The sequence below is a fragment of the Salvelinus sp. IW2-2015 genome, linkage group LG28 (assembly GCF_002910315.2).
Source record: "Salvelinus sp. IW2-2015 linkage group LG28, ASM291031v2, whole genome shotgun sequence".
Lineage (NCBI taxonomy): Eukaryota > Metazoa > Chordata > Actinopteri > Salmoniformes > Salmonidae > Salvelinus > Salvelinus sp. IW2-2015.
In genome coordinates this window covers 20,793,456-20,813,302 of record NC_036868.1, presented here as the reverse complement: position 1 = coordinate 20,813,302, position 19,847 = coordinate 20,793,456, and the positions used below count along the sequence as shown (strand labels likewise).

Here is a 19,847-nt window from a genome sequence, read left to right as displayed (position 1 = left end):
TTGCTGCATCTAGTTCTATTAAGAGGGCATGAGGAAGATGCTGGCATCTAGTTGTATTAGAGAGGCTGGGGATGGCTGTATCTAGATGTATTAGAGGGCTGGGGATGCTGCATCTAGTTGTATTAGAGGGCTGAGGATGCTGTATCTAGTTGTATTAGAGGGCAGGGGATGCTGTATCTAGTTGTGTTAGAGGGCTGAGGATGCTGCATCTAGTTGTATTAGAGGGCTGTCGCAATGTGCTGCCAAGGCCCACTCAAATGATATCATGTTCCCGACTAGCTGTATTCTCCGATCCTCTCAGCCGCCCCGCTAGCATGTCTGCTTGCTCGGGGACCGGTGGAAGTCCCAACTCAATATCCCGCCAGCGCGTCAGGGCGAGCCCCAAACCCATTAGCTACTTTAGCTGGGCGCTGAGTGGGTGGGAGAGGGAGAGAGCGTACCCCAATCTCTCTCACTGACAGGATGAAATGCAGAGAGAAATGCACCATTCCAAACCCTTCCATGGTGAAGTACTGTACTGTTTCCCTCTATCAGGGGAGAGAGACAGAGGAATCCAAAAGGTGGAGTTTATAAGTAAATGGCATTTATTTAACCGTAAAGATATTTTTGCATTGAGGGGAATATACATGCATGTGTCTGAGAGCCTATTCTGTTTAGACATACAATCCCCTGTGTTCCCTCCTGTTCTGGGAAGAACATTTGGGAAATACCTAGTCAGTTGTACAACTGAATGCCTTCATCTGAAATGTGTCTTCCTTCAGAGAGGTGCGGAGGGCTGCCTTAATCGACATCCATGTCTTGCTCAGGGGCAGAACGACAGATCTTTACCTCGTCATCTCGGGGATTCGATCCAGCAACCTTTCGGTTACTGGCCCAACGCTCTAACCACTAGGCTACCGACCGGCCCCTTAATAGAAGGAGTCTACTGTTAGAAGAAAAGTACATTACCAACCACTTAATTAAATGCACATCCTCTAACCGACTTTACATGAGCTCGTGAGAGTCTTACATCTATTCAGAATACACGGTAAATAATACACTAATAATACACAGTGAATACACTAAGTAAATAAAACAAGAAGAACACAAGAATAGCCTAAGGTGAATTTGTATAATATCGCAAAAAAATAACACAGACATAATACCTTTAACATGCATAGAAGGCCTTGTTCCATCGAGTCATTGAATCACACAGTTAATTAAGCAATAAGACCCGAGGTGGTGTGGTATATGACCAATATACTGTACCACGGCTAAGGGCTGTTCTTACGCACAACACAATGCGGAGTGTCTGGACAAAGCCCTTAGCCGTGTATATATGTGTGTGTATATATATCAAAAACTTCAGAGGAGCCTTATTGCTATTATAAAGCAGTAAAAAGAAAGGTTCTGTCATACCTGTGGTATACTGTCTGATATACCACGGCCGTCAGCCAATCAGCATTAAGGGCTCGAACCACCCAGTATATTAGATGAAATAAAGCCTGGGAGGAGATAGGATCGAGCACACAGACAGACAGCGATAAGATCAGTGTAGCAGAGATGAGTGAAGCCCACCTGACCTAAGAGGCAGCCTATGGCAACACAGTGACAGCATGGCTAGTACGATACGCACATCAAGTCTAATTGGAAACTCCCCCATTGACATGGTTCTGCATGTCATTGTGTATCAGACAGATCAATGATCAGTCTCTGAGTGTAAACACGTCAGTGAATGGACAGTGGCAAGGAGGAGTCTTTGATGGTGAAGAAGGGATGGAGAATGGCTAGGGCCAGATGCTTCGGTTGGACTATAAGCTCATATCTATCGAGGCACTTGAACAATCTTTTTCTACGGTAAGGTTATGGACAAACTGAGCTGAGGACCTGATACAGTCGAAAAGTCATATGCATCAAATTAGAGCCAACTGTACACCTCGAGTGCAAACATGATCTCATTTCAGCCCATGACAGGGCACAGCAAGCACAGCAGCAGGACATTAGGGTAGTAAGAGAATCCTCCTGTGTGTAGATCAGGTTGACAGATGAGGCGACACCAAGTCACAGTCGGCCCAGAGAGGAAGTGGCTGGTTCTGCACCATTAGCTAACCTTAGGACTCAATAAGTCACATTCACCATGATGAATCACGGCTGAACTACAGCCCAGACAATCCTCAGGGGGCAAATGTCAGTTGTTCTCCATGGAGTTCTGGTTCACATGAATGACAAACCGTTTGATTGAGAGGACTGTTTCAGTTTCTGCGTCTCCAATTGACAAGAGGGAACATAATATGGAACACAGAGATTGTGGAAACTTTACAAAACTTATAGAAAAAAAATGGCGAATTAAAAATCGCTGAATATCTAAATGATGATAAAAAGGGAAATTAAACTATGATAGAATATTTTTTACAGAGGGCGAAGACGCCATTAATTTGCATTGAGGACGGAGCAATAATCAGTGGGGGTTTGTTCAAATGAATAATTATTTAATGGATAATTCTAAGATGCGTTCAACTTATTTTCCGTTGGCACCATAACCATAATTACATCAGGTCATTATCATAACCATAATTAATTAGCCAGTAGGACTTGGGGAGGGTGTGTGTGTGTGTGTGTGTGTGTGTGTGTGTGTGTGTGTGTGTGTGTGTGGGTGTGTGTGTCCAAGGAAGGGAACATGAGCGATTGCCTGGGATTTTGGAGGCAGGCTTTGGGAGTTTGGGTGTCTCAGCCCCCTTGCTAATTTGCAAAGTACGAAGAAGTGAAGAAAAATAAAGTCTGAATAGTAGGACACAAAGCAATAGAGAAAGAGAGAGAAGGTATCAGAGGGAGGGTGTATGTTCATGTGTGTGAGGAAGAGAGGGAAGGGGACAAAGAGAGGGAAGGGGACAAAACAGAGAGTGTTGGAGAGAAAGAGCGAGAGAGCGAGAGAGAGAGAGAGAGAGAGGGGCAGGATGTCACATCTAGTGTGATTTGTGTTACTTCATTAACACTGAATATCTCCCTCTTCCCCCCTCTCCTCTCCTCTCTGGTAAACTGAACTGAGCTGATTCCACAAAGACAAACACCTCAGCCAAGGGGACAGAGATAGGAGAAGAGGAGAGGAAAGAGAGGGATGAGAGGCCGAAACAACTAAGAATAACCGGATAATTAAGCAGCAAAAACAGCTCTGACTATTGATTTGCTGTCCCAAGCCAGAACAGAGGGCAGTAGGAAGGGTAGAAGGAGAGAAAAGAGGAGGAGGGGAGGAGGGTGATTTCTAATGAGAATCCAGACGATTTAGGTCTGTGTCACACGAAGCAATGTGAACACAATTTCTGCTGCAGATCCAAGTTGCAAGTGACATCATCTGAAGCAACTTTGCTGCTACTCTAACAACACGCAACATCCAGTCCTTTCATACATTACATCATGGTTTGATAAATTACTGTAACAGCATCAATATAGACTAAATGCTGGCTGTACAGTGAAGCTCATTCTAAACACTGCCATGTTGAAAGGCAATGGCTTTCGCTTCTTCAATGCAGTTCTTCAAAATAAAAGTCACAAGTTGCATTTCCTCAGCGTAATTAGGTGAAGGAAATGCTGAACTCAGTGTCCCAAGAGTCATTATGTGTAAAAGAATAAAACAAACGGGACGTACATTTATATTGACCCAGCACCATGAAACAGTACATTCAGCACCTTACCTTTACTCAATGTAAAACACCTTTAGTCTACTATATTATATTCCAGACTATTCTATTCTTTTATATTCCAAACTATTCTATTCTATTCTATTATATTCCAAACTATTCTATTCTATTCTATTATATTCCAAACTGTTCTATTCCAGACTATTCTATTATATTCCAACTATTCTATTCTATTCCAACTATTCTATTCTGTTCTATTATATTCCAACTATTCTATTCTATTCCAAACTATTCTATTCCAGACTCTTTTATTCATTTATTAAATAAAAAGAGATGTTATTTCCTTAATAAAGTAATACCACATGCACAGCCAAGCCCTACCATCGGTTATCCCTCCTCCTATCCTCCCTTTCTCCTGTGTTTTCCCTCCAAGCCCTACCGTCGGCTATCCCTCCTCCTATCCTCCCTTTCTCCTGTGTTTTGGCCTCCAAGCCCTACCGTCGCTATCCCTCCTCCTATCCTCCCTTTCTCCTGTGTTTTCCCTCCAAGCCCTACCTTGGCTTATCCCTCCTCCTATCCTCCTTTCTCCTGTGTTTTCCCTCCAAGCCTACCGTCGGCTATCTCTCCTCCTATCCTCCCTTTCTCCTGTGTTTTCCCTCCAAGCCCTACCGTCTGGTTATCCCTCCTCCTATCCTCCCTTTCTCCTGTGTTTTCCCTCCAAGCCCTACCGTCGGCTATCTCTCCTCCTATCCTCCTTTCTCCTGTGTTTTCCCTCCAAGCCCTACCGTCGGTTATCTCTCCTCCTATCCTCCCTTTCTCCTGTGTTTTCCCTCCAAGCCCTACCGTCGGTTATCCCTCCTCCTATCCCTCCTTTCTCCTGTGTTTTCCCTCCAAGCCCTACCGTCGGTTATCCCTCCTCCTATCCTCCCTTTCTCCTGTGTTTCCTCCAAGCCCTACCGTCGGTTATCCTCCTCTATCCTCCCTTTCCCTTGTGTTTTCCCCCAAGCCCTACCGTCGGTTTATCCCTCCTCCTATCCTCCCTTTCTCCTGTGTTTTCCCTCCAAGCCCTACCGTCGGTTATCCCTCCTCCTATCCTCCCTTTCTCCTGTGTTTTCCCTCCAAGGCCTCGGTCTGAATGTGTAATTAACATCATGCTGTTGAATGTTAAACAGGCTAACCTGGTAAAAACACATCCAGACTAGTATCTCCCTAGCTATCGGCCTTACATAAAGACAACACACACTGAGAGAATGAGGGAATAGAGTGGGCTGTAGTATTCAATAGTTGTGCTAACCCTACATGAAGGATGTGACATGCTATGTGACATGCTGATATACTGCATCAGACAGAGAGTACACACACACACGCAGACAGACAGACACGGACAAACACACACTCTCTCTGCTTGGGTATCAGCCCCATCTGGTCCTTCGTCACAGGGAGAAAAAGGGCCCTGAACTCCCTAATAGGAGTCAAAAACAGTCCCCACTGCAGCCTTTAGCACTCTCCGTGCACAGAACAATACAAAGAGACCAAGAAGTTGAAATTCCTACAGAAAGGGGATCAACTGATCAACACTCTCTCATTGCAGCGCCGTGGAATTGAAGACCTGTCAATCATCATCACATTTCCTCCCACTGAGACGGAGTTAAACCACTGAAAGAAATGAACTAACACCCTCTTATATGCAAATAGACATCAGGCTATTTGTTTCACTCATCAATCCCTGGAAGAAATGATCTCAGTTCATCATCGTAACGACTTCGTAATGTCTGTGACAATGCCACTCTGCTGTCAGACAGTGTTAGCTTTTATTTCCACTGCAAGCCTCTCAGGGGAGTTAGGGTCGCAAAAATACAGAAACTTTCCCGGAATCAGGAGGGAATCAGCAGAAAATCCAGAATCATCCAATCAGGATTTCTGGAAAACTTGTAAATTTTGGGGAAGTTACTATGCCGGACCAGGGAGAAAGAGAGGGATAGACGGAGGGAGAGGAGAGAGAGGGATCGCCACATACATTACAGATGATTCTGCTCTCTTCTGCCCAGCTGGATAGAGGTATAGAAGGATAGAGAGAAGAGACTCACCGTGTCCGCCCCGTAGCAGAGCAGGGCCAGCGGAGCGGTAAATGGAGGCGGAGGGAGTGTTAGGAGGGTGGTGCCTAGCCCCCTGGGTGTGGTGGTGGGGGTCAGGACCAGGGTGGGGTTGTGAGAGGGGGGCGGGAGGCAGGGGTACCCCTTCCCCTGGTGTGGCTGATAGGACCTGGAGGTCAGGGGACGAGGAGCCCCAGGCGGACCCCACCACCACCCAGCCCGTGGCCAGGACCAGGGCACTCATCCAGGGGTAGGACCCCCAGCTCCAGCCCCAGCCCTGAGGCATCCCAACGAGGAGCATGGTCCACTCAACCAAGCACAACGCCCCCTGTGGTCTGTAGAAAGTAGTGCAGGTAACAACGGTAATCTCAGGTAATCTCTCTCAGAATAAGAAGTCACAACCTTCAGGTAGTACTGAAGACCCCATGGTAACAAAAGCAGAAATCTACACGATAAAGAATCTCCTGAGTGTAAAATCCAGATCGCCTACAAACAAAGTGTGGCTCGGTTTTCTCTATGCTTCCCTTCCTTATCTCCTTTCCTCGTCTCCTTCCTCCTGGTATGAATGGATCCTATGTAGCTCACAGCAGCTCGTTGTTATTCTCTTAGTATCTCAATCCAAGGCGTTTTTAGGTCTCTTCTCGGCAGCTCCTTTGATGCCCATAGGCGAGAGTGTGTGAGAGTGTGTGTGTCGCTAGCGAGCGTGGGAGAGTGCGTGAGAGTGTGTGTGTTTCGTTAGCGAGTGTGTGAGTGTGTGTCGCTAGCGAGTGTGTGCGAGTGTGTCGTCTTCACCTGGAGTGCATCCCCTTGTGCCCCGTCACCTAGAGGTGCTCAGAGTGTGTGTGACGAGACGGGAACGACCTGCGCCACTGGCTCTCCGCTCTGCTCTCTCTGCTATACACTCTGAGCTGCTACTCTGCTCCAGCGAGTAGAGAGAGAGAGAGAGAGAGAGAGAGAGAGAGAGAGAGGAGAGAGAGAGGAGAGAGAGAGAGCTCCACACACTCTCGGCTCTCCCACTATCTGTTTACTGCTCAGCAGCGCAGGCTGCCTGGCTTCTCTCCCTCACTGCTATCACGATCTCTCAGTCAGTGTTCTGCACTAGCTACAGACTACATTGTTTTCTCTGCATGCGTATCCTTTTTCTCTTTCCTCTTTCAGCGGATCCTTTTTCTCTTCCCAACAACACCTCTCCTTTTCTTTTCTTCCCAGAGAATAGAGAAGTGTAGCGGTCTGGGTTGTTAACCCTTGGAACCCAAACTGACAGCTCTTAGTATTACTCCACAGGAAAAACAGAGCGAGACGCACAGAGAGAGAGAATGAGAAAATGAGAGCTGTTGTGAGAGAGGGAGGGTAGGAGAGAGCTGCCGATAAAGAGTGGGAGGGAGAGAGAGCAATGGGGAAAGAGAGGGAGGATGAGATCGAAAGGGGCTCAGGTGAAACTAAGCGAAGACGATGGGACAGAGAGAGGGGAAAAAGGGAGGAGGGGAGAACTCAGAAGTGGGCCAGCCTATGCAAATGTCCCCCCAGCACAGAGCAAATCAGGGAGGCCCGGCAGACACTGCAGAGGAGTGAGCTGCCTTTAGTCATGGGGAGGAAAGAAGGAGGGAGGGAGGGAGAGCGGGATGGAGAGAGGGACCAGGATGGAGGGAGAGAGGAAGAGAGGATGCGAGGGAGAGGATGAGAGTGAGGACAGTAGAAAGAGGATGGGAAGGAGAAAGAGAGGATGGAATGGAGAGAGACAAATAAAATGGGGTATTTCTATCGCTGGAATCACATTTCCAGACGCAGGTTGTGTGCCTCTCTGTGAAGGCACGTGACCTCCTCTCTCTGTGTGGTTTGATGGTTCTAAAAGCCCATTGAAGCAGAGCTATAACTGCCTGCATCATACACACATCCAGAGATTTGGTGAATTTCAAACGGAGTGAGCGAGAGAGAGAGAGCAAAAGAGAGAAGAGAGAGAGCAGAGAGAGGAGCAAGACAGAGACAGAGACAGTGAGATAGAGAGAAAGAGCGAGAGAGATAGAGAAAGAGCTCCTCTTCTCTCAAACACAAATGACCAGAACAAAAGCCTGTAGTCCCTTTTCTGTCATTCAAAATGCTTCTGAAGGGAAGCAAAGTGAGTTTGAATAAAAAGCTAAAAGCTCTTATACACAGTAACAGAATGCCATTCAATATTGAACCAAAAAACACAACTTCAAGCACAAAATCCCCCCGTTTTGAATGACTGTGCCTCGTCATTATAATATGCTGGCACTTCTGATTTTATGATGTGTTATTTATGATTTATTCCAGCTTTGAAGACACTACGGATATCTATACATTACGGCATGCTTTCGGTCTCTCCTACTCTATTCAAAGGCTGTTCATCAAAATCACCCTGGTGTTGGGGGGGGGGGGGGGGGTGATTCTGTTACTCTGTGGATGTTATTTTCTTTTTAAAGCAGTGCATTTTCTGTGCGGAAAGTACACTTGTGAACAGGCAATAAAAGTATATCTAATCTATCATCAAAGTCGGAGTGGAGAGAATGAATGAATGAAATCCTCAGTGCAACAGAAGTCGCCGCAGTGTTTCTATGTCTAAATATACAGTGCTCCAGAGTCTGTTGGCAAGCCAAAGCTGCGTGCGTGGGTTCACTGTCTGCGTTAATGGAGAAGGTTCTAGCACACACAGGAATTCACACAGACAACACACACACACCACACAATACCCATAGCATGAGACACACACACACACAAACACACACACACACACACACACACACACACACACACACACACACACACACACACACACACACACACACACACACACACACACACACACACCACACACACACACCCACACACACACACACACACTGCACTTAAGAGGTGCCATGTCTACAGGAATGGAGATAAACCTTTTCGTTTTCCACACGTCCTCTGTAGCTAAGTCTCCATATGCAGGTAGGAACTTACACTGTCAATTTGTTCACACATGCGCCACAAATATAAACACACCCTGTGGCCTGCGCCCAATAAAAAAAACTGTTTCCTGTTTGTATGACACCTCTTCATAGGCCCAATCTGCACAGCATCTTTATTAGCGGCAGACAGTAAATGATATGTGTCATAAGTTACATTCCATAGACCGTAACTAAGATGACTAAACGATGTGAAACTGGAGGTGTGATAAGAAATGTCTCCTGTCTGATGAGCAGGTCGCTGTTGATGTCCAAGTATCAGTCTGAAGGATCTGACGAGCAGATTTGACCAGGGAGAGAGAGAAACAGAATCTCACAATTGATCTGCTGTCAGTGTCAACAGATGCTTTTCGGGGAGATAAGCTGATCCCCCCCCCCCCCCCCCTCTCCCTCTCCTAGAACTGGGGAGGAAAGAGAAGTCTCAAAGCGGGGATTATTTCTCTCCGTCTCTATCTTGCTCTCTCTTGTTTGTCTTTGACTCTCTCTCTCTCTTTTTCTCCAAAGTGTTTTAAGGAGGCGAGGAATCAAGGAGAAACTTGATGTCTATCAGTCTCACCGCCAGTGGGAATACCATACTGTACTGCAGTAACTCAACCAGAAAAACGGTCTCTAAATCAGATCCTGTCATTTCGCTGTGCGTCTTAATTTATCTACTCACCTGTTCTTTTAAAAACCTCTGGGAATCATACCTCACTCTAGGTGATTGGGACGAACTAACACTCTGAATGATGGGATTTTACTAGACTGGTTCCTTTGTAGCTCCTAATGAAACAAATGACCTCAAATGTGCTTCTACATTAAAGCCAGTTCTCTCTACATAGGGTTGCAAAACTTTCCCAGAATTCCCAGTTTTTTTACAACCTAATATCCAGGTGCTTCTCCCCTTCCTTTCATTTTCATTTGAGCTTGAGTGATAAACACCATATGTAACTACTGCTACAGCTCAAGCTAAGGCGCTAACTTGCTACGCGATATCATGTTCCAGTACTAGAACCTTAGTTCTCTCAATGTAAATGCTCTGTGTCTTCTCTGAGTCTTTCCTACCCTCTCATACATTACATTACATCTATTTCCCAAAGCCCTCAAGGCCTAACGCTTTGTAATGAGGTGCACAACTTATGTATACGTCTTTTCCCCCCATATTACTTCGTCCAAAATGGCACCCTATTGCCTACACACTGCACTACATTTGACCAGGGCCCATAGGGTGTACTATCGAGTGTACTATGTAGGGATATTGTGTGCCATTTGGGACGGACTAGGAATAGCACAATTGGCATATTACTGGTGAGGAATAGGATGAGGGTTTCAGTGACCGAGAAAGAAAGGCTGAACATTTATCAGGGTTGAATGACATCAAGGGAAAAGTGTTTGGTGGCAGTTTAGAGAGGTGTGTTATGTGTTCTATTCATTGGAAGATAAAGAGGGATCATAGACTGATGCTTGATTCCACTATAAAATAACACATCAGACCTTTCTGATCCCAAGAGAACTTCTATCTCTGGTTTTCCTTAAACGAAACCATTCAACCGTAGCTCTCCATCTCTCTCTCTCTCCTCCTCCCCCCCAGCTGAGTCTGTGAGTGGAGAGAGATAAAGTGCCATAAAGACAGAAATAGTGATTCTCTCTGTCTATCGCTGCTGCAGAAGACAGGGGGGAGGAGAGCCGAGGCGGCAGAGCAGAGCGATCAACAATCAAATCAGAACATCGCATCAGGGTGCCAAGGCTGGCTTTCAACTGGGAATCAGACATTTGAATCCTGCTGTGTAACTCTTCTGCATGCCAGTCACGCCGTGCACAAACACACACATACACACACAGATGGACACACAGACACATACATAAACACCCTTGCTACAGCCTCTACCACAGCGGATGCGCATGCATCCTGCTACTGGCACAGCGACTCACTCAGAACTCAATCTCATATCGCCTGTGCTCTGACTTATCCAATAAGCATCTAACTTTAGACAGGCCTTGTGGTGAGTTGGTAATTAACACTCGTCAGGATCATAGTTAATTAGAGTTTCACATTTTGATTTCTCTGAGGTGACTGTGTGACAGATGACGTATCTGAAGCTATATGTGTGTGTGTGTGTGTGTGTGCGCGTGTGCGTGTGCGTGCGTGCGTGCGTGCGTGTGTGTGTGTGTGTGTGCGCGTGCGTGTGTGTGCGTGTGTGTGCGTGCAAGCGGAGGCAGAGCTGAGGCAATCCGAGTGTCGCCCGCGGGTCTTAAATGCCAGAGAACAGGAGAGGGTGCAGGGGGAGTTACGGGCCTCTCCGTCTACGTGGCAGGTTATTGGAACGGAGATGTGTTGACATCAGTGAATGGTGATTGAGAGCTAGGATCTTTTATTTAGACACATTTTTATTTTTATTTTTTATCCACAGACACCTTTTAAAAGTAGAGAGATATTCTGCTGCTACCACTGTCTCTGATAGACAAAGCGATATAATTGTATCACAATTCAAAAATAAAAATATTAATTGTGATGCTAAACATATCCCACCATTGTTTTTGATAGTAAAGGGTTGAAATGGAATACATATGAGGAGGAAAAGAATACCCATTTGACTTTGAAGGCAAACCCAGTTCCCTTTGATACCAAGGTTCATTTCGTTTCCTCTATTTCCATTAGGGCATTAAGAGAAAATTAACAAGCCATTTGAGAGTGATAATTCAATATTAAAACCTCTCACACACAAACGGCACAAACTTCTCCTTGTTTGAAGTGGATGCTTTTAAAGAGAGATTTAGAAGAAGGGTGAAAACGTTCTGGGGCATGTGGAGCTGTAGAAGTAAGACACAGGAGAGGAACGAGAGACGCATACATCCCAAGACCAGAAAGCACCACAACAACAATATCCACAGCAGAACAGTAAACAGCACTTGAAGCCTTCTTTAAAGGCAGCTTCAAGGCGTGTGTGTGTGTGTGTGTGTGTGTGTGGTGGTGGTGGTGTGTGTGTGTGTGTGTGTGTGTGGTGTGTGTGTGTGTGTGTGTGTGTGTGTGTGTGTGTGTGTGTGGTGTGTGTGTGTGTGTGGTGTGGTGTGTGTGCCGTGTGTGTCCGCATGCATGTGTGTTCAATAGCGTTGTTGTTTTATCTGCCACACTCCACACTCCACCGGTGCTACTGTTAATCCTCAGCTCTCAGCTCCTGGGCTCTGAGACAGTCAACGTTACACTTCTAACACAGCCATCACACTCTTTAATGTGACACACAAAGACACAGACAGACTGGGGAACAGACTGTCAAACTATCTCCCTCTCACCTCAACCTGTCCATAAAACACAGTGGAGAGAAGTCATGAAACTACTGGAGGACTCATGATTGATGGTGGATCAGCCCCTAAAAGAACCGTAATAAATTTCACATTTTTCTTGTGTAGTAGAGGTCCGGTGAAAAGCGTAGTAGTTCCCAGAGCTAATGTCTAGACTTTATCTCAGATGGCTAACACAAGTCTTGAGTTTAACAGACACTCTGGGTCCGGGTTCCAAAAGCATCTTAAGGCTAACTTCCTCATTTAACCTTGGCAGGAGCATCATTAGCTCTATGAGCTGATTCCCAAAACACTCGTTGCTAAAATCGCACTTGAAAACGCTCATTATTTACCGCCTGCCTCGGACCACTCGTAGAAAAGCTAAGTGAGTCGTTCGATTATTTTTCCGCCCTACCACGTCACTTTATACACAATAGAGCTCCGCTAAACATTCCCTTAACGATGCCACATTTGACACTGGCAAAACCAAAAAAAACAGGGACCAGGGTGAATTTAAAAAGTGCATGTCAAATAACACAGTTCTCAGGACTCTGTATTAGGAGAAATTACACTGTTGATTTCAAGGTAAGGCCTACATGATTTCAATCATGAAGAGAATTAACATTTGGAGAACTTCATATTGATAGGAGCATTTCACTGGATATTTCAAGCGGACTGATTTGTAGGCTGTTAATAGAGTAGACTCGAGATGTTTATCTGTCCGCCGATAAGTAAACTACAAATACAAAGTTGCCGATGTCTTTGCAATTGTTACAAACAAGCAAAGGATGAAAAGATGCTTCAGATGAAAAGCAAGATAACTGCATTAAAATATACAGTTGAAGTCAGAAGTTTACATAAACTTAGGTCGGAGTCATTAAAACTTGTTTTTCAACCACTCCACAAATTTCTTGTTAAAAAACTATAGTTTTGGCAAATCGGTTAGGACATCTACTTTGTGCATGACACAGGTAATTTTTCCAACAATTGTTTACAGAAAGATTATTTCACTTACAGTTGAAGTCGGAAGTTTACATACACCTTAGCCAAATACATTTAAACTCAGTTTTTCACAATTCCTGACATTTAATCCTAGTAAAAATTCCCTGTCTGAGGTCAGTTAGGATCACCACTTTATTTTAAGAATGTGAAATGTCAGAATAATAGTAGAGAGAATGATTTATTTCAGTTGTTATTTCTTTCATCACATTCCCAGTGGGTCAGAAGTTTACATACACTCAATTAGTATTTGGTAGCATTGCATTTCAATGGTTTAACTTGGGTCAAACGTTTCCGGTAGCCTTCCACAAGCTTCCCACAATAAATTGGGTCAACTTTGGCCCATTCCTCCTGACAGAGCTGGTGCAACTGAAACAGGTTTGTAGGCCTCCTTGCTCGCACACACTTTTTCAGTTCTGCCCACAGATTTTCTATAGGATTGAGGTCAGGGCTTTGTGATGGCCACTCCAATACCTAGACTTTGTTGTTCTTAAGCCATTTTGCCACAACTTTGGAAGTATGCTTGGGGTCATTGTCCATTTGGAAGACTCATTTGCGACCAAGCTTTAACTTCCTGACTGATGTCTTGAGATGTTGCTTCAATATATCCACATAATTTTCCTGCCTCATGATGCCATCCATTTTGTGAAGTGCACCAGTCCCTCCTGCAGCAAAGCACCCCCACAACATGATGCTGTCACCCCCGTGCTTCACAGTTGGGATAGTGTTCTTCGGCTTGCGAGCATCCCTTTTTTTCCTCCAAACATAACGATGGTCATTATGGCCAAACAGTTCTATTTTTGTTTCATCAGACCAGAGAACATTTCTCCAAAAAGTACGATCTTTGTCCCCATGTGCAGTTGCAAACTGTAGACTGGCTTTTTTATGGTGGTTTTGGAGCAGCGGCTTCTTCCTTGCTGAGCGGCCTTCAGGTTATGTCGATATAGGACTCGTTTTACTGTGGATATAGACACTTTTGTACCTGTTTCCTCCAGCATCTTCACAAGGTCCTTTGCGGTTGTTCTGGGATTGATTTGCACTTTTCACACCAAAATACGTTCATCTCTAGGAGACAAAATACGTCTCCTTCCTGAGCGGTATGACGGCTGCGTGGTCCCATGGTGTTTATACTTGCGTACTATTGTTTGTACAGATGAACGTGGTACTTGTGGATGTCTACAACTTTTTTTCTGAGGTCATGGCTGATTTCTTTTGATTTTCCCATGATGTCAAGCAAAGAGGCACTGAGTTTGAAAGTAGGCCTTGAAATACATCCACGGGTACTTGAATTCACCTACCTACAGTAAAGGCTAATTAGGTCTATTTGAAAGCCTATTTCAATGATATTGAAATCAATTTCCTGTTCATTCAATGTCATTTTGTGCCAAATCTTGATTTAGCTCATTATTAAAGGGTAAGCAATATAATAAGCCGCCTCAATATTTGCAGCCATAGGTGATAATATCTCTCTAGGAGCTGATCCATCGTCAACATTGTGGAATAATTATAATGTTAAGGTCAAATTTCAATGAAGAAAGCTGATCCGAGAGCAGCACTCCCTTTCCTTCGATCCTATCAGTATGGACATCGGCCAGAACGAAGCACTGCCTTTCCTTCGATCCTATCAGTATGGACATCGGCCAGAACGAAGCACTGAGCGAACGTTCTCTCTGCACGGTGTTTTGGGAAACACGTTACATCTTCAGTAGTTGTAGGAAAGATGCATTATTATTATGGTCTCATGGGTGGAATGCTATTCATATTTTTCATAATTTCATAATTAATAAACACTACTTAAAAAAAAAAAGTGTTTCTATGTCATATAGTTTTGTTATATTTCAGTCTCTGTGATGTATATAAGGTGCAATATTAGGATGCAAATTCAACATTGAATAAATTAAAAAAATTTAAAGCCCATAACCATGTGTGTGAGGCGTATACTTTTGTTTCAAAGGAGATTTGTTTAAGACTACTGCAGTAAAAGGTTAAAACACTCATAAGCTTTAAGTTCCATCACTATTGGGAAACCAGGCCCTGGTATACTACATGGTCCATCAGACATCAAACTTCTACATGAGCATGACAAACCCCTTTTACCTGCCCGCACGGACATGGAGCTGCCTGTTTCCAAACCTCAACATAACTATGATCCACCCATTTCATACCTTCATACCACTCCACAGCCTGACTAACATAATTAATAATGAATGATTCAGAAAATCTAAACTGACAGGCGGCAATTGAAACCTGGCCGTCCGTTTGATGGATTAAAAATGCAGCAGAGCAACATGACTTATAGATGAGGCCTGCCTCCCTTCACTGTTTAATAAGAACCAATAATTTGTGTGAACCGGATAGATGGGGTGGGAGCTAACCTAGCAGCTAGAGTGTTGGGCCAGTAACCGAAAGGTCGCTCGTTCGAATACCTGAGCCGACAAGGTGAAAAATAAGTCGAAATGCACTTGAGCAAGGCACTTAACCCTAATTTACTACAGGGGTACCGTACTACCAGTGGTGGAAGAAGTACTCAATTATCATACATGAGTAAAAGTAAAGATGCCTTAATAGAAAATGACTCAAGTAAAAGTCATCCAGTAAAATACTACTTGAGTAAAAGTCTTAAAGTATTTGGTTTTAAATGTACTTAAGTATCAAAAGTAAAATCAAATAATTTAAAATTCCATATATTAAGCAAACCAGACGGCACAATTTTCTTGTTTTTATTTTATTTACGGAGAGCCAGGGGCACACTCCAACACTTAGACCTAATTTACAAATTAAGCATTTGTGTTTAGTGAGTCTGCCAGATCAGAGACAGTAGGGATGACCAGGGATGTTCTCTTTACAAGTGCGTGAATTGGACAATTTTCCTGTCCTGCTAAGCATTTAAAATGTAACAAGTACTTTTGGGTGTCAGAGAAAATGTATGGAGTAAAAGGTACATTATTTTCTTTAGGAATGCAATGCAGCAAAAGTAAAAGTTGTCAAAAATAGAAAAAGTACAGATACCCCCAAAAACAACTTTAGTAGTACTTTAAAGTATTTTTACACCACTGCGTACTACTATGGCTGACCCTGTAATACAACACATTTCACTGCACCTATCCGGTGTATGTGACAATAACACATCTTTTCTTTTTGATAGAGGGAGTGAGCAGCAAGCTAAGCAATGTACACATTCACACAGAGAAAAGTGTTGCAGAACAATATAAAACTACAAATCAGGGCTCGATTTCCCAAAAGCATCTTAAGGATAAGTTCATCGTTAGAACCTTCGTGAGAGCATTCCGAGCCGTTTCCCAAAACTGTCTTTATTAATGTTGCACTTGAAATCGCTCGTAATCTAACGCCTGCCTCAGACCAATGGTAGAACAGCTAAGTAAGCCGTTAGATAACGTTTGCCCTACTTTATACACAGAAAATCTTAGCAAACACAGAATTAAGATGTTTATCTGTCTCCCTGGTCGCCTAAAACTTCATAGTTTAACATAATTAGCCTACAAAGTTTGCAATGTTATAAACAAGCAGGGCCAACTCCAGGCAAAAGAGACATAAACTGTCGCTTAGGGCCCGAGGCCGCTAGGGGGCCCCCAACCCCCCAAAAAATTACTTTTAGGGGGGAACTCAATTTACTGTTGAGAGTTAGAATAGTACAAAACACAATGTGCACGTTCAAAATGTGGTTGTGCATCAGCAGTTTTTCTCTTGTTATGTCAGTCACTGAGAGTCACTCAATTAGCCATGTCAGCTAACAATATTTAGATTGGTAAATTACTCTAGCCAGCTATCTAAACTTGTCGTAATCATGGTCGAATACCGACCGGTTACACAGGGCACGTGTCCAGGGGCCCTGACGTCCATGGGGCCGACATTGATTTTGCTAGTCACTCTCACTCAGATATCATTAACATGGCATAAATCATGGCAAAATGTGTAGAATTGCAGGAAATTAGCTTGAAAACTAAAAACATTTATCTCCATCCATAGCAAAATGGGTAGAATTGCAGGAAATTAACTGCAAAACTGCTAAATGCTTTTCTCTGCCCCATGGCAAAAATGAGCCAGCCCTGTAAACAAGCAAGCATTTTTTATGAATTTAACTAAATTAGATAATAGCTAGATTATTAGGCTAAATATTGACACCACTCTAATGTATGTGCAATCGATAGACATTTCTAGTATTAAGCCAATAGGCTACATCTGAGATACTTCAATATTCGGACCTATTAGGCCTATAGACTTCTATGATCTAAAAAGTCACCCATTTCACTTTAGCCTAAACAGTCATCTGAAGGTCAACATATGAAGTCTATGGCAAAGTCGCTTAACTTGCTACTTCATGGTCAATTATTTTTAGCATTTAAATTGTTTCATTGTAGAATATCTGTAGACCTATTTGAGGGGCGGCAGGTAGCCTAGTGGTTAGAGCATTGGGCCAATAACCGAAAGGTTGCTGGATCGAATCCCCGAGCTGACAAGGTAACTTCATAGTTCCCCGGTAGACTGTCGATTGTAAGTAAGAATTTGTTCTTAACTGACTTGCCTAGTTAAATAAAAAATATATATAATAATTTGAAGCTCAATTCCTGCCAGCCATTATAGGCTACAATGATTTGCTGAGCAATTATGTTTTGTTGAGCAATTGCCATCATCTCCTATTTTTAGGTCACATTGATACGAACAAGGGAACGAACGACTTTGACTTTGGCTTTATGTATTCTTGCTCACAGTTTACACAAACTGAAGAAATGCAGAATTTACATAATCAAACATAGCATGAGAAAACACTTAGAATACATAACACAAGGAAAACAGAATACAAACACTTAAATACATAATATGCTGCAGAACATTTCTTATCTTGATGGGAAAACTGTATTGTGTCAAAAAGGATTCTGAACAGTCATAAATCATTTAAGAGCTACAGCGAGCTCTTTAGCCTATATTCTGGAATAATTTTCAGCACGGGTATAGCTCCAGTAACGACACAGTTAAGTTTTACTTTGTAACGAGTGCACTGTGTGGTGTTTTGGGAAACGGGTGTGACATCTTCGGCCTTTAATTTTACGATGTATCGTTAAAGCAGTCGTAAGCCTAAATTCCATCGCTATTGGGAAACATGGCCCAGACCTTATGAATGAGGCCTACCTCCCTCCACTTTATAATAAGAAGCAAGAATCTGTGACGAACGGATAAATAGAGGGAGCTATCTGAGCAATACCAGAACTACTGCAGAGGGATATAGAGCTACACAGCTACAGACCAGACCCAACCAGTGTATAATACACTAATAATAACCAAGGAGCCAACTGAACTATATAGAAATACAGATATACAATCGTAATTTGATCACCATGTTGCAGGATAACCTTCCTATAGTGCAGGAAATGTAAAACTTCTAGTGTATTTTGATGTTTAAAAAGGTTTGCAATTTCCATTTACAAACAATGTATCAACCCCTACAAAAAAGTCCCTTAATTATAATCCACATAAATTCAAATTTCCTGTTGCTGCAGGATTATTTTCCTGCTTTAGCAAACATGGTCAAATTAAGATCCTACATCTGTACTGCAGAGTAGTACAGAGGTACAGACTAGACCCAACCTCTTATTTAGTAATACCAGCATCCCGACTGTAATAAAAATAACCTGTTTGGACTGGATAGAAGGAGAAATACCTGCTCACAATCACACACAGAACTGAATTGTTGCAGCAGGGTACAGAGCTACAGAGATACATTTAACACCTACATCAAGCAGTACACCGGACCATCTCCCATCCTGGTATACTGGTCTTTTTTAGTTGATGAAACGTCATGTCGCTGCATAGTCTACCTAGTCCCAAACCATAGGAATGAGGCCTAACTCCATCACTTTAGAGAAGAAGAAATAAGGAGAAGAACCTGGGTGAACCAGCTACGTAGAGGGAGCTAGCTTAGCAATCCTCACACTCACAGCAATACAGAGAAAACTGCTGCAATGGTACAGAGCTACAGACCAGAGCACTCATTTGACACCACTATCCAGCGGTGAACTGCCATCCCTCATCCCACTACTGATGTCTTATTTAGCTGAGGAGAAATCACCTTGCGCCCATTGGGTGTGCTGCAGCACAGTATAGAGCTACAGACCAGACCTCTCATTTAACACCAGAGTCCAGCGATAAACTAGCAGGGCCACTGGGCCATTCCTCATCCCACTACTGATGTCTTATTAAGCCGAGGAAAAATCACCTAGGCTCCCACCCCTGCTAGGCCACAGATAACTACTTCAGCAGTGAGATCATCAAATTCCATACCTACAGTACACAACTAACAACTCAACCATCTCTCTTCGCACTACTGATCTGTCTTCTTTAGCTGAAGAAAAATGGTGTTGCTGGGTAGCCTGCCTAGTCCACCCCCAAACATGCCATTGCTCTCTGCCTGCCTCCTGCAATCAGAGCTCAGGTGTAAGCTAAGCACACAGTTCCCAGGCAGCACAAAGGGAGAACTCTCTCTAGCTGCCTTGCCTAGAGATATCACTTTTCAAAAATGGCGGTGTGAATTGATTAATCTTTCCTCTCTAGTCCACACATGGGCATGGGGAATAAACTGCCTCCAGGGTTGGCATGTCTTCATTTCTATACAGACAAAGTACGGAACATTGCCCTAAGTGTTACCCTTTGAAAATAAGGTGCCCCCAAGGGCCAGTAACTACACTAGTACTACACTTACAGTATTTGGCCCCTGTGAATAAGGCTTGGTCCATGTTATAGAGTTTTCCCAATGCTTGAATCATTGTTTCGGCTAGTATGATAATCACACATCAAACAGTACTTACAGTATTCCAACATCACGTATTATTAATCGCTTAAGAGAGTTTTTCACTTGTGATGGGCGCTTGTTGAAATGGAGAATGGTGTGTGTGATGAGCCATATA

General features: G+C 43.6%; 1 protein-coding gene across 3 annotated transcripts in view; it reads right to left on the bottom strand.

The window, feature by feature from the left end:
• LOC111954320 (neurexin-3b-like) overlaps nt 1-19,847 on the bottom strand; it is a 457,756-nt gene that overhangs the window by 185,057 nt on the left and 252,852 nt on the right. Inside the window, exon 1 of one of the 3 annotated variants that reach the window (XM_070435770.1) lies at nt 5,702-7,123. The exons of the other annotated variants lie outside the window; for them this stretch is intronic. Coding sequence (XP_070291871.1) covers nt 5,702-6,008 — 307 coding nt within the window. The 5' untranslated portion in view covers nt 6,009-7,123. Of the gene's footprint in view, nt 1-5,701; nt 7,124-19,847 lie in introns of those variants that run through there. 3 annotated transcript variants of the gene reach the window in all.